Below are 22209 nucleotides of genomic sequence, written 5' to 3' on the forward strand. Positions count from 1 at the left end.
GTGAGCGCGGCATACGGGTGATGTTAAACCTGTTCCGCCTCTACCATATTACGGTACTAACAGGCTAATAAACATCAATACATTATCGAAAATTGGAGGTAATAAGCATCAGTTGGAAGAATACCGAGCACTGCTGGACCGGTACTTTGAATGCAAAAGAACCGACGTTAGTTTCAAACTGTGAATTTAATGGATAGACATTACCGACACAGACTGTCTCGTGCGCCGTCCAGTTGAGACCCCTAAAGGAACAAGTTAAGGAAAACTTGTAAACACTATATGCGCATCAAATACTGAATTAATAAAATACTTGTTTTATAAACTTGATAAAGAGATATTTATTGTTAGTTTTTCGGCCCAGCTGACCATATCGGTTTTCTTAAAGTAAACCGAACCTTTGGTGGACATTACACGAAGGGTCAGTTATCATTAGGCAATCAAATGCGAGTTATCGAATTCAATCCGCTCAAATCGGCCAGCCAGGCGCGCTTCTTCATTGCTACTTAGTACAAATACTGCAAGGATGGATTTCTCTCCGGGCCTGTATTTTGAAGTACTGTAAAGTTACGACAGCACTACAACATTTAAAAATAACACGTTATTTGGAAAACAAAGTAATATGAATAATCGTACTTATGCAGTCTCATCATTGAGAAACAAACATACAGACAAACGAACAACAAAACCCTAAACAAAACAAAACATTCATAAGAAGCATGATATATATAATTATTATGATTTTTTTTTTTATTGTTATACTATATCTGACGGTTATTGTGGCACTGAATTTTGGCTACGAGTAGTATGCGATCCAGTTATGCATGTTAATTGTTATGTGGTTCGAGATACCAGAGGAGATACATTGTAATTACGTATACGCGGTAGCAAGGAAATGGAGACACATAATGAAGTTTTACCAGGACCCGGATTACCGAAATTTACGCAACTGATGATTTGCTAGCTGCATGACGCTTTTCAACATTTTCGAAAAAATACTTGCCCAGTTTATTGAGAATGTTGAGTAAGTGGGTCTTTTCGGCATACATCACATCATGAATGTTTCTAGTACATTTTAGAGTAAACATAAAACCAAATTGGGACAAAAAGCATCAACTCACGGAGGATGTTTGCAGCCTCCACAACGAATATTATGAGTTATAGTATTTTTGTACTGGAGGGTAAAAATGCACTGTCTTTATATCGAATGTGTGATTACACTGTTTGAAATTTAACTGTTTGCAGATATACCAAGATTCTAATCTAACTTCATGATCATGATAGAACGAGGAGTGCGTCAAGGATGCCTATTGTCACCAGTACTATTCTCAATATATATCGAAGTCCAGAGTATGAAGAGGGCATTACAAGATGCATTCTTTGAATGATGACCTTGAGCGAAAAGAACTTTGTTTAGTGTGGCAAGAATGTTCACACAAAAAGTCTCAAAAAAGATGAAAATCTACATAACATCATCATAATTGGACAAACAGTTGATCAGGGGAAACACTTCAACAATTCAAGTATAAAGTTGGTAGCCTACTTTAAGAAGATAAAAGTCAGACTGATGTTAAAACGTTGTATAATAAATAAGCTTAATATATATAGGCAAGACAACTTAAAGGAACACACAAAAGTATTTTTAACATAATGTGTTTCTTTCTTTCTTTCTTTTATTTACTTTTAAACTTTAGTGAACCCGTTAGCTAGCAGTGGTTGGGGATGTGGATGTGTAGCATTTAGTTATTAAATTTGTAATCCATACTCCTATGGAAGACATTCAAGACAATCATCATTTATTTATTTATTTATTCAATTACTTACCTAATTATTTACTTACTTAATTACTTTGTGTTTGTTTATTTGTTTGTTATTTTTGTGTAATTTATTTATTTATTTACTTACTTAAGTCGAGTGTTGTCCTCGAACTGTGATGGCCCTCCATATCTTCCTGTCTTGCATTGCTGTTACCATGTCAGTAGATTCAAGTCCGGTGTCTTGTCTTAGAATATCGACATACGTTAGGGCGTATTTACCGGTATTTATTTATTTATTTATTTATTTATTTATTTATTTATTTATTTATTTTTTTTTATTTTTATTTTTTTATTTATTTATTTATTTATTTATTTTTTTATTTACTTAATCAATCGGTACACAATAGACCAGGTTAAAACTGAGCTAAGTACCACTTGGAGAACAAGAAATTCTCATATGGTTTATCTGGACCAGTTTTGCACGGGGAACAAGAATTTGTTGGGTAAAAAGTCCGTAACCTGATAACTTTTCTGTGAGGGCGCTTTTTTCAAAATGGCCGCCAAAATACAATATATATGGTTAAATTAGTCACTTTAGGGCATATTTAACCAGATTTTGGATTTTTATTGATAGCAATAATGTTCTACTAAGTCAGGTTATTAATATGAAGGTAACAGGAGTCACATCTGATGGCGCCTTTTTCAAAATGGCCACCAAAATCAATGAAAACATATATATGGTTAAATTAGTCACTTTAGTGGCACATTTAACCATTTTGGATTTTTATTGATAGCAATAATGTTCTACTAAGTCAGGTTATTAATATGAAGGTAACAGGAGGTCACAGGTGAGGGCGCTTTATTCAAAATGGCCGCCATATCATCATACAAATAATTTGGCAACAGGAATTTAAAAAAATAATACTTTTCGCTATTAAATAAAAGGACATTAGGCTATAAAAAGTGTTTGTTTTTCTTAGTCAAAATGGATATCGTGAAATGTTCGTTGCTAGTGTGTTTGTATTTCTGTAGAACTAACTAGTGACTCAGCGGATAAAGAGAAATGATAAATTAATATTACTTTTAAAATTTAAATTTCACTTAAGGTCTTCATTTTTCTAGAGTTCATCTCTACTTGGAAAGCTGAAAATAGAAAAGTTCATTGTTCTAAATTGTACTTCATATGCACGTATTGTCGTTCCGTTACAAAATGAATTAGGAATATATATTTAGAAGTTCATTGCTTTTAAAAACCACGAAAAGGACCAGTTGCGTCATCGTAGTCATGGTAGTGTGATTTCAAATTATACTTTATAAACATGACAAGCTGATGACGGTAAGAGAATACAACTATAATGTAGCATTCAGAAATTCAGCAAAATTGGGACCTTTTCTGTTTAATTTTGTCGCGACGATTCACGATCCGTCTGTATCGAATAGTTCACTTGGTATATTGTTTCTGCTTTCTTTTCTGTCAAATGAATTTAATTCTGATTTCATTGTTTAGATTTGCTTGACATGGCCATCATAGGCCAATAGGTCTGTAAACCAAGTTCATGAAATAATAGCTATGGATCCAATTATAAATATTGCATATTGCTACTGCATCAAGAATTTCAAAAACAAAGGACAGTGATCATCAAGTATAAAAGCGATGACAACCGTCACAAAGAAGATGACCTAATTGAAAAAGCAAATAAATAAACGACCCCTCCTGCGGAATCATCAGTGATAATTTCAGCGCGCTTTCTGGATGGTTTAGTTCTTCATCAAAACTTCGCGGATAAAATATTTCAAATTGTTTTGTATCTGGACTTTGAAGACTTTAAAATTTGATAAAAATATGAGTTAATCAACTCCCTGGTAAGAAATCTTGGGAGTACAAAGTACCGACGAGGGGAGAGTAAAACGAAATGATTTAGTCTTCAAAGAGTCCGACAGATAGTTCAAGTATCAAGTTTTTTGTACTCAACGTAAGAACATGTAGTGATATAAGAAATATTTTGTTAATGAATTTTATTGGCGGCAAACTGTTTATTTGCTTTTGCAATTTTTTGGAGGTGGTTATAGATGTGTATGGTTTTAACACGGAGGCTATTGAAGGCGGATGAAGGCAAAGGCTAGGGCTAAAGCATGATTAGGGCACGTAGTTTGTATTGCACCTGTTTGTATTTTATTTGGGGACCATCCATTAATGCATGGTGAATGTGAATGGAGCTTACTTTAACGAAGATACAAGAAACAAACAAACAAAACAATAGAATTTCGATAATTACGATAGCGATGATGATAAAGAAGATAAAGATGATGAAGATGGTGATGACGACAATGACAACGACGACAACGATGATAAGGAGGATTATGATTTAGATGAATGATGAAGATGAAGGTGAATATAATTTATGATGAAGATGAAGACGATGCAGTCATAAAGATGAAGATAAAGCTGCGGATGATAATGATGAAGAAGAAGAGGATAATGATGATGATGACAATGAGGATGATAATAAAAATAATAATAATAATAATAATAATAATAATGAAAATGACGGTGAAGATGATAAAGATGATGATAATGATGAAGATGAAGATCATTTTGATGATAAAGATGATTATGAAGATATAATGAAGAAGACGTATGAAGATGATCATGACGATGATGAAGATTTATGAAGATGTCGTTGTTGTTGATGGCGATAATGATGATGGTGATGATGATGAAGATGAAGATGATGAAGCATATGATGAAGAGGATGAAGATGATCATACAAATACTACTAATTTGGTAAGATAATCAAGTTGAATTTTGAACTTAAAACGGTCTTTCAAATTAACTATCAATGTGTTGAAATGCGTCCGAAAGTGGTAGGTGTAAGCCACATCGGTCAAGTATATCAGATAGCAAAAGTTGCATAGTATTTTTTTGTGAGACATGAGAGCATAATGCTATACAATTTTCCCCAAAAGACCTAAAAATATTAGGTCTTTTTGAGAAAAAAAATGTATCTTCAATACGGAAGGTCAAAATTGTCAAATGATGGACGGGTTTTCCTCCCAGCTACATGCACTTTAAGTATAATAAAAATTCCTTTAAAAAAGGAATGGGCGCCCAAATGTGAGCTTGGACGTGATATGGTGAATTCCATGGCATGGTGTTTAGATTTGATATTATAATGATTTTTTCTAGGGAAGAGTAGAAGATGATCAAATGCACATGTGTTTGATTGGGGGAAGGTGTATCACAGGACCGTTTTGGATGAAATAAATTGAATTGGAATATAATGAAGCTGTCGTGTCAATTTGCGATTATGTGGGGTGGGGGAGTTCCGTTTTGGGGGCATATTGTAGTGATGATATTGCTTTGGATATTGAATATTGTTGAATTTCGTTATGCATGGGGTATATGATGGATAGTATAGAAGACACAAATAAGTAAGCTCCCCCCTGGCAAAATATTGGGGGGGGGTTATCCACCACCCGGGATCTACGCCTATGTTGACCAAAAGAAAAGTTTTTATGAATGTATAACGTCTGTGATACATCTACATCATCTACTTGCTAATGCACTGAAAATCTAATAGAGATGAAGGATAATAAACAATTACAGAACATTCATTCTTCATAAAAGTAGCTATGGGTATACAATGTTTACAAGATAAGAACATTAATGTTTTGTACATGAACGTAACGTCTTTGATACATAGTTGTTAACACACTGAAAATCTGACTAGAGATTTACAATTTGATGATATCCAAAAGAAAACTTAGCATTGAAGAATTTAAAAATATTACAGAACTTTCATTTGTTAACATACACGTAGCAATGATTAACAATGTTGAAAATACAAACGTAACGTTTTGTTCATAAACGTAACATCCTCGACACATCTAGGATCCGCATAATTTGTTGATTAATGTCATAAACAGTCACAAAAGATTTATGGTCTGATCATTTTATCATTCTAAGGGGAACCCGATATTGCATTTGGAAGAACCAGGCTTTTCAGTAACTATCAAAACTGCTGGGTACCAAACTTTTTGATACAGCTTGTATAGTAATTTGTTCTAATTTCCATGCAAAAGAAGCCAGTTGTTTCATCCTTAAAACAAATACACCATAATTTTCAATTACACCATGCAGATAGATAAGACTTTGGTAAGATAAGCATGTTAATTGTTATGTCACTATCACTATCTTGATCTTGATAAGATGCCTACTCATACACTGTACCATGCTGCAGCGTATTAAACAAGGACAACTATACAACATACATTTGTACATTCATTGAATGGCTTTGAAACTGTGGGTACAAAAACTCATACTCTGCAAGTTAGGTGAAATTTTGCACTATGATTGTTTATTTGAGGTTATTGGACTATGCCATTGAGATTAGTCTATTGTGGTCTATAGTGTTGGTCACCGTCTATCGGGTTCTAAGAGGCGGTAAACTGGTTTAAGCCCGTACAAAGGTCACAGTTTATTTGGTGTTTTATAAGTCCATTAATTTTGTATTTTAAACAAAGAATTATACGCACAAGATTTTATCCCGTGCATATCAGAAAACAAATAAAATAAAATCCAAGCAAATTGTGGTTTTATTTCTAAGCTGGGCATACTTTTAGCAAAACAATTGCGAAGTAAATCTAGCAAGAGTGAAATTAGAAGCTTTTCACAAAGTCATGCCAATAAAATCTTTGTGCCCCATTCTTTGTTGCAAAATTAATGCACTTATAAAAACAAATAAAATTTGGTTGGCTTACTAGTTTACATGTCTTTAACCCGATAAGATCTGACCAAACTATGGTAAAGACTAATAGTCTAATTTCAATGGCATAGTCCAATAACCTCAAATAAACAATCATAGTGCCAAATTTGACCTAAGTTGCAGAGTATGAGTTTTTGTACCCAAAGTTTCAAAGCCATTCAATGAATGTACAAATGTATTTGGTTAAAGAACCGCCCAGCAAACACAAAAACGTTTTAAAAACGTTTTAAAGAAGTTATATTTTGGCTTTTGGTTTAGGTAAAAACGTTTTAATAACATTAAAATGTCGGGTTATATAAAGGTCATGATAACGTTTTAAAACGTTTTGTATGAAAACACACTACAACAATATTTTTAAATGTTTTCAAAAATGTTATTGTAAACTATTTTTTGTTTTTTTTTTTTCAAATATTGTGTCAATAGTTAAATAACATTACATGTTAAAATATTTGAACCCAGCAAACACAGAAATGTTCTTAAAATGGTTTTTTCAAAACCTTTTAATAACATTTAAATGTCGGGTTATATAAAGGTCATGAAAACGTTTTTAAAACGTTATTGAAAATATTTTGGGCAAACATTTTTCGCAAAATATTTGTTCAACTAAAATAACATTCTGTTTAGAATGTTTTGTATCAAGTTTTCAAGAATGTTTTTGGAATGTTATTAAAACGTTTTTATACCCTTTATATAACCCGACATTTAAACGTTTTATGTAAAACATTTTTGTTTGCTGAGCAGTAGATGTTTTTTAAGGTGATGAAAACGTTTTATACTCTGAATATACCCTTTGTATAACCCGACATTTAAACGTTTTCTGACAACCTTTTATAACCTTTTGCGAATGATGTCGAAAACGTTTTGTGTTTGCTGGGCGTGTGCTGATAGATGCGCATGTTGTGGATCCCAGTGCAAGCTGACCATAAGGAAAAAAAATATATGTTTGCTTGCCCTCAACCGACCGGCCCTATAAATTTTGGAAATCAGAAAAAAGGTGTTTTTTTCTATTTACTGTACAAAAGAATACCGACCCTATTTTTGGAAATTCCTGCAAAGTTTTTCTTTTCAAATTGTTGCATTCTGATCATGTAAAAAAATGTATTTTAGAACGTGTGTTCAACATTTTAGTTGTTTTGTAATGTTAGTTGATTCATTTTGACACCAAAATTGTCTGATTTTTCATATTTTGAACCTTAATTAATGCAAACAGTAGAGTTTGCTAGTAATAAAAAAAAAGGAAAGAAAGAAAGAAAAAAAAATCCCGCGGCCGACCGACCCAATTTTGAAAATTCATTTGAGGGCAAGCAAACAATTTTTTATTGGCCTAAGATCAATAAAACGCCTATTTTGACTATACAATGTAAATATGAGCAAGGCCATGTTTTACTGATAATGATAATTGCACGCTAATCTGAATATACAATTTAAAAACCGCTTATTTTGTAAACAGATAATACTCTGTGATTATTTATGGAAGAAAGTTAATGGAACTGCTCTCATTGAAATAATTGATATATTAAACATACATTTTGTTTTGTCAACGATGAAAATCCGTTCACAAATAAAGTTTTTAGGACATTATTTGACAATTCAATTCATTCAGAAAATGCAAGATTGGATCATGGAGGTACATGTAGTACTAGCTACTACCTCCATGATTGGATTGAGTAATCATGCAGTCTTTTTGATTTAATGTGCTTGTAACTAAATCCTGTTATCTACCCAGCAATGTTTGCTTATCTTAATTGTAAAAATCTGTAGTGTACTAAATGGTACAAGACAGAAAAGGCAAACAGACAGAAATTTAGAGTTTTAAATTAGAGAGTTGACAGGACGTTGTAAGAGTTAAATTGTTATGGACATGATGGTGTAAGCGCGAAAATGTTGAATGTCAGATCAAAGTCATCCGAGGTGAATTAAGTAATGTCGATCACAATTCTGCGCCAAAATTGTTAAAGGTCATCTGAGGTGGACTAAGTATATATTTGGATTGTCAGAATGTTCAAAGTCGTGTCATAACGTAATCACAATTAAGCATTAAAATTTTTTAACGTTTTCTTTTGATCAACATAGGCGTAGATCGCGGGTGGGGAGGGGGTAACCCCACCCCATATTTTGCCAGGGAGAGCTTACTTATTTGTGTCTTTTATACTATTCATCATATACCCCTGCATAACGAAATTCAACCGTATTCAAATTTATATCCAAAGCAATATCCTCACTACAATAGGCCCCCAAAACAAAACTCCCCCACCCCACATAATCGCAACTTGACACTAAAGCTTCATTCCCATTTATTTCATCCAAAACAGTCCTGTCATACACCTTCCCCAATCAAACACATTTCTCTTGCATTTGATCATCTTCTACTCTTCCCTAGAAAAATCATTATAATACCAAATCTACACACCATGGAATTCACCATATCACGTCCAAGCTCACATTGGGCGCCCCATTCCTTTTTTAAAGGAATTTTTATTATAAGCTCCCTTATGGTTGCCGGTTTAGCACTTTACCATTTTAGATGGTTTCACCTCTATTTGGATTATACACTTTAAGTATATATCATTAGATTTATAAAGGTCACTTCGGTGACTGTTGAATATAAAAAATATAAATTTTTAATAATTTGCCAAAATAACTGTATTATATCGCGAATTAAAAACAAAACATCAAAATTATTTGATTCCTCGTATTCAGAGTGCAATTTGGTGTGTCTGATCAGGGAAGTGAGATCTGTCTCACTTCCCTGGTCTGTGGATGTGCTCTCAGGTCCCACAAAATACGGTGCAAACGTTACTATATCCGATTCCATAAGATTTTCGTGCAACGTTTTTGGACAAAACTTCTTATGGTGTTAAAATGTTTCTACACACTCCAATCTTTCATTTTACCTGGCTATCATTATTTTGTAAAGTAAAATGTCAAATGAGACGTGAGCTGAAATATTTGGGTTGAAAAATTCAGTTTTTACAATCGCAAATTTCCAATTTGCGAGTGTTCTGTTTTTGGTCAGTTCTTCTTTCTTTCTTTCTTTCTTTCTTTCTTTCTTTCTTCTGTCAAACTTTCAACGAGCCATCGTAGCCATATGCTTTAAGCCAATGTGACCATATTTGGTCACAAGGACCATTGGGTGGGGGCACAAATGTTACATGACCAACTCGGGGTCAAAGGTCATCCAAAGGTCATTATGGCCAAAATGTGATTTTCACTAAAAATGCTACTTCTTCCACAAATTACATAACACAATGTCGTCACTTGCATACCTGCATCGCCTTTAGCCAGTGTCTAAAAGTTGTACAAAGAATTGGGGTCAAAGGTCATTAAGGGGGCAAAATCTTACAATTGCATTATCTCGACATCCATAAGGGGTATGGGGCTCAAACTCGTTAACAACAAATCTCATGACCAGGGGAATATTTTACAGGGGTCAGGTCAAAGGTCATGCAGAGGTCATATTTTAGAAATGCATTTTCTGTACATCTGTAAGGGGTACGGGACTCACACTCTGTGACAACAAACTTGATGACCAGGGGAATATATTGGAACACTTTGCAGGGGTCAGGTTAAAGGTTATCTGGGGTCAAATCTTATAATTTCTTTTTCTGGACATCTGTAAGGGGTATGGGGCTCAAACTCAGTGATAACAGATCTCATGACCAGGGGAACATTTTGCAGGGGTCAGGTCAAAGGTCATGCAGAGGTCAAATTTTAGAAATGCATTTTTGGACATCTGTATTGGTACGAGGCTCAATTTTGATGACAACAAACCTCGTGACCTGGGAAACATTAAGGTCAAAGGTCAGATCAAAAGGTCATTAAAGGGTTACATGCCTGGCGATTGTCTGCGCTCTGTGAGCGCAAATTATCTCTAGTTGTGATTTGTGTTTTACTTATACTTCCGGGGCTAATACTTCCTTCCTTACTCATACCTTTTGGTCTGAAATGGACATATCTCGAAATGCCAAGAAGGTATGACGCGACGCCCGCCCCACCCCCGAGTCGCTTGAAAGAGAAAAACGCAAAGAATATAATAACAATATTTCCTCACCCGGGGAAATATCTTGAAATGCCAAGAACTTGAGGTATAACCCCCCAATAGGTAGTCAAAATATCAACCCTTTTACGGGGTCAATTTTATTTAACCCTATTCGTGGTTAAAACAACCATGGTTGAGGTCATATTTAAATGACCCCAAATATAATCATTTTTGGACCCACGTTCCGGGTCATTTTCTAACCGGGACCCCTGAATATAGTCATTTCAACCCCCCCCCCCCCCCGAAAGCTGGCTACTCCCTGGCTTTTAATAGCAGTAAAAAATAGGACTAGGGAGGTTGAGAAACATGAAAAATGACAAACAATTGGCGCCAATAAATCTTCCAAGTTCAATCCAATTGAGAAACAATCAATACAATGGAACAACTGGATTGAGTGCTTGCAAAGATAATTGTTATTTCTACCCATAAAATACGGGACTGGAAAATGTTATAACAAGGCAATACGCCACCTCCTAAAACTCCCACTTGAGTTGAACGATTTTGTTATGAATAAAATAAGATGATTTATACCAAGATGGCGCTCCCTCATCAAAAACTACAAACTGTTTTATTGGTAGGCTATCAATCTTGATAAGTAGCTTGTCTGGTATTGTCGCCAGTTTGTCCCCATAGTAGGATTGGGGTCACTACTCCCATGGCCAATGAATCCATACTAACGACCCGACAATACCGCCTCTTTCATGTTTCAAAGCACGTCTTTGAACTTCATCTTTGATGACTGAATTGATTTGGCGAATGTTTTGATTTGTCTGTACGGTATGGGTTTTTCAAAAATTATTTTGTCATTTGGCTATTAAATGTCAGATGTGATTACTTGTGTATTTTGATTTGAATGAGAAATACAAACTCCCCTGTTTGTGTTTGTTTAGTTCTTCGCTCGTTGTTTTTAGTGAAATAAATAAATAAATAAATAAATAAATAAATAAATAGGCCTAAATAAATAAATAAATGAATGAATAAATAAATAATAAGGATAACAATATAAATAAAATATAGATGTCGCAATCCTAAATCAAACGTGTTCGTCAAACGAAACGTATTCTCAAGAATAAAAACTTCCTGTCTGGAGTTTTTGAAATCGGAAGTGAATTAACTACAAAATTTGTGTCAGTTTTCGCCTCGCTAAAAGCATAGGTATTTCCTCTTTAAATACCTATGCTAAAAGTAAATTGAAAAATGTGATGGCGTCCTAACTATCTAGCGGTTGGAAATCGAAGCTCGGTGTGGAAACCGAATTTTATATGGGACAAAAGAGTATTGAGGGCGCAGGTCCTGAATGAGAGCGTTCACAGAGCTGACAGAAGACAAGTGAATAGTGCAATGTTCAGTGTTCGAATTTAGGAAAAATAAATGGTTGTCCCACGGACAACCAGATTACAATTTCTGGTTGTCCGTCTAAGTTTTTGGTTGTCCGTAGGCCTACAAATGTGACTTTTGGCTAGATTTATGGTTGTCCGGTGGACAACCGAATCAGTATTTTTGGTTGTCCGGCGACTTTTTTAGTTGTCCCGGGCAACCGGACAACCAAAATTTCGAACGCTGGCAATGTTATATTTCCGTTGCCGGCAATACCAATGGTAACGAACTGGGCAATCCATCCATCCCATACTATAACCAGCTTACTTACGACCCGACGATACCGCCTCTTTCATGTTTTATAAGCACGTCTTTAAACTTCGTCAAAAATTGGCTAGTGTCAGCACTCAGCTGCGATTACTTGTATGTATCTATTGGGCTTGGGTGGAATCTTTAGGGACCGATCGTTATTTACGGCAGGGGGGAATGGGTGTTTTGGCAAAAATATCGACAACAAATTTCGCGTTCCCCCCTCGCGTCCGCTCAAAATTTTCGCGTTCCCCCCTTGTTTTCCCAATTTTCTCCATTTAAAATTTAACAATCCCCCCTCCAAATTAAAAAAAAAATTTCAGGTTCCCCCCCCCAACCCCCAAAAAAATTTCGTGTTTCCCCCTTAATTTCCCCCCCCCCCCCCTCTGCCATAAATAACGATCGCTCCCTTAGTATGAGGGGAGCATGAAAAAAATTACATCGAGGTCATCCGAGGTCAAAGGTCATCTGGGGTAGAAATTTCAAACTTCGCCCAATTTGGCTAAAAGTATTCTCCATATCACGGGAGCATGAACAAAATCAAACCGAGGTCACTCGGGTTCAAAGGTCGTATGGGGTCAAATGTTAGAGTATGCGCAATTGGGCTTAAACATGGTAAAAAGAATCATTGATATGTCAGGAACATGTCATAAACTCAAAAAGGGTCATCAGGGGTCAATCAGTATCTCTATCATGCAGCTGGTGCCCTAAGAGTAGTACAGGGCCATTACAGCTGCAGGTGCACTGGTGTGTATAATGATTAAATAACAGAAATATAGGATCTTGAAACAAATTCATCAGGATTGTGAAGTAAACTAAAGTTTTTGGTTATGTAGTCAAATCCAATGAAATTCTACTCACTTAGACAGTTTCGTCTTCCTGGTCGGAAGACTTCTTCAGTAATGCGAAGAAGTCTTCCGACCAGGAAGACGAAACTGTCTAAGTGAGTAGAATTTCATTGGATTTGACTACATAACCAAAAACTTTAGTTTACTTCACAATCCTGATGAATTTGTTTCAAGATGTAAGAAGAAATTATGGAAACGATGCAGTGAAAAATACATACTGCAGTTACTGTCCGTTTCCTATACACAATACACAGTGCTCTTTCCCATTGACGCGTGACCTTTACAAATAGCCCTACGTTAACAGTATGGGGATATGACTAGTTAACGTCGCTGTGTGAAAAATAACCGGCCAATATTAAAAGTACTCTTCTAATGTTCTAGAAAATATAGTTTTTAACATGTCCTAAATTTTAGCTAATTTAGATGTTTGGAAATATTCGTACTTTGGTGTTTTAGTTAATGTTATAGGTAATAGTACATTGCCTAGTTAACGTCGCTGTGTGAAAAATAACCGGCCAATATTAAAAGTACTCTTCTAAAATTCTAGACAATATAGTTTTGTAACATGTCCTAAATTTTTAGCTAATTTAGGTGTTTGGAGAGGGTCGTACTTTTGTGTTTTAGGAAGGACATGTAAACGACAGATAACACCAAAAATATGAAGAAATTATTTCCAAACCGTGTTAAGTCAAAAATCATTATGTTGCTCATTTTCAAGAATGCTGGTTTACAAAAAGCACGGCATTGTCTGATTTCGTGAACAAAGCCACACATAACATTGTTTCCTTTCGTTTCCTTTATAATCGGTTACCCAACTGAAGCTTTATTGCGATATCGCACATGAAAACAGTCACTTGTGCACAACCAGAGAAGATCCGATTTAATCAGTTGAGCTGTTTCAATGAGTGTTATCTTGGTTTAATAGCTTTTAATGGGGTTAAGTCCTGCAAAGGTCGAGATGAATTCTACTGTAGACATGACTGCATCATGATACGTGATTTAGAGAATATAGAGAGGAAAATTGCTCGCCATCGCAACCACCTTACATTCACGCACCGGTGTAAACAACATGGAGTCACACCATCAAGCCTCCGAATTCGCTGCCCGATCAAGACGATCAAAGCCAAAAACATCGTTGAAAAAGCGCAAAAGGAGCTAGCGAGAGAACGTATCCGCGTCATTAGCAACCAAATCAAGTCATATGAAAAGGAAAGAGCGGTGTTGAAAAAAGATCTAGAAACACTGACGAACGACGACACAGAGCTACGGCGCCATGTTGAAATTCATTGTGAAAACAAGGGGAAATCGGAACATGAAAAGACCAAGAAAAGGCACAAGGACAAGTTTGAACGGCTCAAGAACAAAGAATGGAGTAAAAAAGTGAGTAATGCAGCTTCGGCTGAGCCAGATCTATCAGGTACACAGCTAAAACGTTGGGTTATCAATACTTCCGATCGTAAGCTTACCAAACCACAAACCACCTTGTTGGCTAAAGGGCTAAACTTCGCGGTGTCTGTTGATAAGATTCCCAATGACGAGTTTATAGTTGCTTGCGAGAAAGCCTGTTGGGCTATTCCTAATGCTGAAGCTCAAAACTTGCGTGCAGAAGTAGCAGGTGTTCTGAAATCCGCCAAAATCCCCCCTCCTAATATTAGTTATGATGAAAGGAAAGCCCTCAGAGAGCTTCAAAAAGATCAATCGCTCATAATAATGGGAGCTGACAAGGGGAGAAGTACTGTGGTCACAGAAAAAGACACCTATGAAGAAAAAGTGAAGAACATGTTAAGTGATACAAGAACGTATGAAAAGCTTAAAGGGGACCCAACTGGCTCTTACAAAAGAAAAAACTTGTTGGAATTTTGCAAAGACTGAAAGAGGATTCTAAGATCAATGACAGCCAATACAAACTGCTGTATCCTACTGCAGAGGTCACTCCACGCCTTTATTGTACAACCAAGATTCACAAAGAGGGCAACCCAGTTCGCCCCATTGTAGACTACACCGGATCAATAGCATACCAAACTTCTAAGGCACTCGGTGAAATCCTTGCCCCAATGGTTGGAAAAACGGAGCACCATGTTGTGAATTCCCGCCAATTAGCGGAGGATCTAGCAGGGGTTTTCATCGAAGAGGGGGACATCTTTGATTCACACGATGTCGTGTCCTTATTTACCAACACCCCGATTGACAAGACACTTAGTATCATCAAGAACCGCCTGTCAGATGACAAGACATTGAAGAACAGAACTAATTTGAACGTTGATGACATAATGGAGTTACTGGAGTTTGTGTTAACGACAACATACTTTTCGTCCAGGGGGACTATATACAAACAAAAGTTCGGAGCCGCCATGGGGAGCCCATGTAGTGCAATCATCGCCAACATATTCATGGAATGGCTCGAACAAGAAGCTATTGCCACAGCACCCATGGAGTGCAAGCCTAAGATGTGGAAGAGATATGTTGACGACATCCTGGAAATCATCAAAAAGGGACTACGCAACGACTCACGGAACATCTCAACACAGTCGACCCCACTAAGAACATCAAGTTCACGCACGAAGAGGAAGAAAACAACCAGATACCGTTCCTTGATACCCTCATTATAAGGAAGGACGATGGATCTGTGAAACTGTTAATCTACAGGAAAAAGACTCACACAGATCAATATCTGAACTTTTCGTCGCAGCACCCACTCCATCAAAAAAATAGGGGTGGTTAGAACCTTACTTGACAGGATGGAAAACATTGTCACTGAGGAGGAGGACAAACAAGAGGAAGAAAACAAAATAAGATCAGCGTTAGCGCAGTGTGGCTACCCTAAATGGTCCATCGATAAGGCAAAACAACAAATTCAAAATAAACAGACTAAGGTGAGCAGGAATAGTAAAGACAGTGCGGATCGGTGCAAAGGAATGGTTGTCATTCCCTATGTGCAAGGAGTCTCTGAAAGGTTGCAAAGATCTTTCAAAAAGTATGGTATCAGCACGGCCATGAAGCCCCACAACACCCTCAAGAGATTGCTTGTGCATCCTAAGGACAAGATCGACTCCTCACAATCCTGCGACTGTGTATACGAAATCCCTTGCCAAACTTGTAATAAATCATATATCGGCGAGACAGGGAGAAAATTCCAAACAAGACTGAATGAACACAGAAAAGATGCTGAAAAAATCAAAGATGTTAAATATACCAGAGCAAAAAGAAAAGAATCCGTCACTGAACAGCATAAGTCGGCCATCACCGACCATGTAGCACAGGAGAACCATGTCATTGACCGGGCGGGGGCAAAGATCCTCGCAAAGGACTCAAATAAACACACAAGATGGATACGCGAGGCATTATGGATCAGAAAGAGGGGCAGGAGACGCTAAATCGCGATGAAGGTGTATATTCTCTAAATCACATATATGATCCACTACTAAGAACTGTGCACCCTAGGGATGAGAAGTCTCGCGGGAAAACCAGTGGATCATCGCATTACTGAAGAAGTCTTCCGACCAGGAAGACGAAACTGTCTAAGTGAGTAGAATTTCATTGGATTTGACTACATAACCAAAAACTTTAGAAATATAGGATGTCAAAGTGTTCACTCACAGAAAAATTATTCTTAGTTTTATTTTAACAAAAGTACAATTAGGGCCTATGGCCAAATCAACCATGTTTGTTCACCAATACAAAAACTATTGAGGGCGCAGGCCTTGAATGAAATGTGTAGTGTAATAATTATAACCTTGTTGCATATGATGTACGATGCATACCAAATCAACTAGCACATAAACATAAAAGTCCCCGAAACTAAAAATATAATAATAATAATAATAATAATAATAAAAAAGAAAGAATAACAATTAGTAAGTGTTTAGCGGGTTGCCGTCGGACAAGTTATAAGCTTTCGTCAGGAGTAGCTCTGAATTATTATGGACAAAGTGTCTAAGTATGAGACATGTAGACCGACTTTTGCCTACTGATGGCTCTGAAAAGGGCCGTTAACTGAAGACTGCCCCTTGCGAACAGTGAACAAGCAGCCCTCCCCCATTTAAAAGTTTTTGGTGGCTCTGAAATGAACCGTTCACTGAAGACTGCCCCTTGTCAACAGAAAAAAGTAAATAAGTGATGGCTCTGAAAAGAGCTGTTCACTGAAGATTGCCCTTTAAAAAGATCATCTGACGTCAGTCTGTATGATCACTGACCTCATATGCAAAGGGCAGCCTATTTATTTAATAATCACATAAGGAGGTACAGGAAAGCTATACTTCATTACAAACTCTCTGCAGTCTTCAGTGAACGGCTCTTTTCAGAGCCATCAGTATAGGCAAGGGTCGCACTTCATGTCTTACGTACTTTTATGAAGTCAGAGCTACTTCTGACGACAGCTTGACAGTTCTAACTTGTCCGACAGTGAACTCGCTAAAAACTCCCGTCGTAAAGGGCCATATATTTTTTTTATTAGGCTAGGTGTTTTCAAATCAGGTATTTAGTAATGAAATTGAGTGTATTTTTCAACGGATGGGATTATTTTCCGTTTTCTCTGTTTCTGTGTGTATTAGGTGGCAGTGGTAAAAAATTATGATCAAAATAATAATGTTATCATTGGCAATTATAAGCTACATGTTTTCAGCGCTGCTGATGCAGTAGTTTTATCTCAAATAACTTACATGTCTTCTTTGAGAAGTTGAGATGTATCAACAGATGACGCTGTGTGCCGTGTGTGGTTTTCAGTGGAAGCTACTTGGTTTAGCAGAGGGTAAACTTTTGTTTAGTTATAGTTACTCAACGTTTGGTAAAAATCGTAAAATGTATGCAACGTGTTTGCAGTGTACTATGCGTCAAAGATCTGTCTTTGACAATTCCCTTTATTGAAATTATTATCACCAAAATTATTAAATTTGGGAAAAATACCCCAAAATTTAAAGCAAACATTAACATTCCAAAATAAAAGCCAATGGCGGTGGGAGGATTTAAAAAAAAAATAGGGGGTGGGGCATATTTTATTAAAGCTTGACAAAAAACAAATTTAGTCTATTTAAGTCCCAGATGAAGGTTGGCAATTATTATTGCTTTATTTTTCTTCTAGTATAAGGACATTGTTAGCGGGGACGTCCCCAATGGAAAATATTTAGGGGCCTTTAGGCCCCGTCCCCCGCCTATAAAACATATTTGTACTATTATAGTATACAAATATGTTTTGTTTCACATCTATAGGTGTCTTGGTCATTCCCTTGCAGGGGGGGGGGTAGGTCGCGTCTTCCGCTTTCCAGAAGCCACCCTGTACTTCTAGTTTGCCACTGAGCCACCCATTTATTAAAGCATCCCTGAAACTGACTGTAGCACGTGATTTGTCGTTGAACTTTGTCTCCTCAGATATCGATAACAAAACAAAAATATTTCTCTGATTTGCCCTTTTGAATTCTAGGGGAAGCATACAGAGCACCAATACAATTTATGATATAAATTACCAGTAATTTATACTTATCAAAATGGACAAATTTTGTGGCAAATACAGTCTCGAAAAGAGCGAGAACTTCGATGAATTCATGAAAGCATTAGGTAAGTCGTTTTACAGATTGTTGTATACAGCAGCGTAGCCAGGGGTATAGCAACAAGGCAAAATTTGACGAAAAAAGTGTTTGTTGGTACAAACACAGATATTGAACATCTGTGGTACAAAACTATATCCAGAATTTATGGTCAACATTCTAAAATCATTGACATGTATTTAATTTTACAGCAGAATGTGAAATATTTATTTATCTTTTAACCTGTTTTCAGTGGGAAAAGAGAATCATTATACCTTTTTCATGATAAAACAGTAAAAATAGTAAAAACAATTTTGTATCGTTGTGTATTAATCGATGCATTCGTTTGATTTCACAATTGAACTCTTGATAAACTCGATGCTATATCATTGTACAGTCTTCTTCCTTAGTAAAAGTGATACAATTATGATTCTACCTCTGCTTTGTTAACTTGAACATATCTCGATATTAAAACAAGCAAATTGAACAGAACAAGCGGCATTTGAAAACTAAGACTACACCCTTGACGTAGATGTAAGCATCTGTCACAACACTATTTTCTAATTGCCAAAGAGGGCGCTTTTTACTTGCACAATTTTTTTTTGAGACAGGCTGTATATCATCTTCTCATTGCAGGTGTAAACATAGCCTTACGTAAGATCGCGCAGTTTAACAAGTCTCAAATGACCATCTCGCAAGAAGGGGATCATATTACATTCTTCTCAGAGTCTTCCTTCAAGAACTTCAAAGTCACATTCAAACTTGGGGAGGATTTCAGCGACACGTCACCCGACGGCAGGAAAGTTATTGTAAGTTTTGTACAAGGTGTTATTATTCCAAAACATATCAGGAACACAATGGGATTAATTGATTGATTGATTGATAATTGGTTGATATTTTGATTGATTGAGTGATGAGGTGGTGGGTGGATGTGTGTAGATGGCGGGGGACTGTGTGCAGTGGCGGCACCAGGATTTTGTTTTGGGGGGGGGCATTGGGGGAAAAGTGACATGGGGGGAAAATCAACAAATATTGCCCAAAATTGCCGCAAAAACGGGGAATTTTTATAATTTTGGGTTTTTTTTTTTTTTTGTGGGGGGGGGGGACAAGAAATATAGCCTATTTGGTGGTAAATGTCTTCTCCCGCCGTAGCGCCGCCACTGACTGTGTGTGTAAAGAATTTGTAACATTGGCCAATTTGTTATTGTAAATCGTTTTGAGAGGAGACCCGGGATATGGAAAGAGGACACTCATTTTTGTGAAATGCTAAAATAATCAATATGGAAAACATAATAATTCTAGTACTCGTACTAAACAAACGTGGCCTTCTACAGTGTCTGTCTGCATTATGGTTCCGGTATTATACACCGCTGTTTCCGCATTGTGATAGATGGTTTTAACTTATAAATATTTTGTATGAAATCACAGAATAACATGTATTTGGAAGATGGCAAATTAATTCAGAAAGAGAAACCAGCACCAGGAGAATCAGGCAAGGAGGTTACATACGTCAGGGATATCGATGCCAATGGCGACTTAGTAGTAGTAAGTACACTGAAGTTTAACATTATTTTATATCAAACTTTGAATTTCATTTGTGACTAAAATAGATCCCTACAGTTTGTACCACAACACAGGTTTTTATTTTATTTTATCATTATTATTTTATTTTGAGGGATCCTTTGTCGCAATGTTCAAAAATAAAAATTCTAAAATGTTTTATTACTTTTATTTTGTTTCAGGTTTGTACAGTTGAAGACATCACATGCAAAAGATTCTTCAAGAAGATTTAAACCCAAACCAAGTATAAGAGCATTTTATAAGTTCAGCTATTACAGAACGATCAATCGAGTATTCATGAGCGACTACATGAGCCTGATCAACTATTAGATAGGTTTCAGTTTCTTAGGGCAGACTAGGTATTGTTGGTCGAAGCAGTCAAAAATCGATTTCATCGAAGTTCATTCTACAAATTAAATTATATACTTTGAAAACTTGCTTGATTTATTGTTGTTAAAGGAAGGGGACCTGATATATTTGGAAAATCAAATTCTTTAAAACTTACGTATAATATAAAATGTCATCCCTTTCAAGCACTCATGCAAAAAGAACATGTAAATGTTTTTTGTAAATGTGACTAATTCCTAATGGAATTACCGACATTTATACAGCGTGATATTGGTAGTCTACAGTGTTTTTATTAATGATAATCATCATGATCATGTCATATATTGATTTCAAGTGAAAGGTCCTATTTTTCTCATAAACACATTGAAATTAGAAGTTCCAACTCAGTGCATTTCCGAAGGTATCATCAAAAAACTGCCTAATTAGTCTCAAATATGGTATACATATATACATCAAATATATCGATTTGGAACGCCAAATTTCAATATGTTTATGAGAAAAATATGAGCTTTCATCTGATACCAAAATCAGCATTTTGATGAGGTAAAGTGGGGGATGAGATTGTCAATCAGGTTACCCACCTTTAATGAGTTATGTACGTTTTATGTTGTTGTTTCGGCCGTCTTTACAACATAACTTAAGAACCACAAGACCTACATAAGTATATCTGTATCCGATAGTATACAAGCTCATACAATCACAAGATCATTTCCAGGATTTGTGATACAACATACATGTAGATACGGTACCGTAACTGCGTGTATGGTACCCTATGCGTCTGATCATCACAAATCATATAGGCTAACCTGCCAAGGTCGGTGTGCTAGTAAAGAGAACCGGCAAAACTTTTTGTTTTCCTAAAATATATACCTATTTTACCTTAACATGCAAAATAAACACAATATTTCTGTTTCCGTTTTGTTTATAAATTACTAACACAAACAACAGAAAAGTGATATCAAGTAATACTGTACTTGGCAACCCAGTACAAAAAGCAATTTAAGCAACCAACATAGGGGCCTACTATTATAATAGCATGCAAGAAAAAATATACAGAGTAGGCCTATTTTATCAACTTTTAAACAACCAACATAAGACAATACACACATTAAATCACAGAAAAATAAAAAGTTACATTAAAAAAATCTAAAGTTTTTAATACCACCCATAATCATTCAATCATACGTAAACATAATTATCAATAGGTAATGTACAGGCCTGGTATTGTTGGCGCCGTCTCAGTGCGCCATCAGGCCAACTCAATGTATGTCCAATTTTGTTTCGTAGGAGGAATAGGGGCGTTGTATGTGTAATTGGAGTTTGAGAAAGCAATGCAACATAATTATTAACAAGCAACATAATTATTAACAAGTGAGTCAAATGTCAGGCCCGTAGCCCCCGGAGTAGCCAAGGGGGGGGAGTATGGGATGGTGGTGTTAATGGGGGTGCTAGAGAGGCGATACCCACACGAAATGACTCTCCAAAAAAGTCTGTCTCAGCGACGGCGGGCTTGGTCATGTAGCTTCATGTTGGTGTTGTTGCGGATGCCGTATAAAATCTCTCAGTCGTGATTGCAAACCGTAACCGTAACCGGGCCCGGTAACCGGGGCCGTAACACAACTTTTCATAGAGCAACCAGAGTATACACAAGTAGGCCTACTTGCACATGAGCCGAAGAAGGATTAGTCTAGGCTATGAAGATGGACTCGCTGAAAGATCTCCTTAAAAATTCGACGGGTATTCTCAATA

General features: G+C 36.4%; 3 protein-coding genes across 3 annotated transcripts in view; all 3 read left to right on the plus strand.

The window, feature by feature from the left end:
- LOC140158808 (myelin P2 protein-like) overlaps nucleotides 1-20395 on the plus strand; it is a 72239-nt gene extending 51844 nt beyond the window's left edge. The window contains exons 2-5 of the mRNA XM_072182034.1: nucleotides 18450-18583; nucleotides 19189-19361; nucleotides 19981-20097; nucleotides 20295-20395. Coding sequence (XP_072038135.1) covers nucleotides 18514-18583; nucleotides 19189-19361; nucleotides 19981-20097; nucleotides 20295-20345 — 411 coding nt within the window. The 5' untranslated portion in view covers nucleotides 18450-18513 and the 3' untranslated portion in view covers nucleotides 20346-20395. The remainder of the gene's footprint in view (nucleotides 1-18449; nucleotides 18584-19188; nucleotides 19362-19980; nucleotides 20098-20294) is intronic.
- LOC140164633 (uncharacterized) lies at nucleotides 14021-14905 on the plus strand. The gene has a single exon (XM_072187976.1). The coding sequence runs from the start codon at nucleotides 14021-14023 to the stop codon at nucleotides 14903-14905; it is 885 nt and encodes a 294-aa protein (XP_072044077.1).
- Nucleotides 15088-15642, plus strand: LOC140164642 (uncharacterized). Its single transcript, XM_072187988.1, has one exon. It carries the CDS (start codon nucleotides 15088-15090, stop codon nucleotides 15640-15642), a length of 555 nt encoding a protein of 184 aa, XP_072044089.1.
- Nucleotides 20396-22209: the final 1814 nt, after the last annotated feature.

Source organism: Amphiura filiformis, chromosome 1, assembly GCF_039555335.1.
Source record: "Amphiura filiformis chromosome 1, Afil_fr2py, whole genome shotgun sequence".
Lineage (NCBI taxonomy): Eukaryota > Metazoa > Echinodermata > Ophiuroidea > Amphilepidida > Amphiuridae > Amphiura > Amphiura filiformis.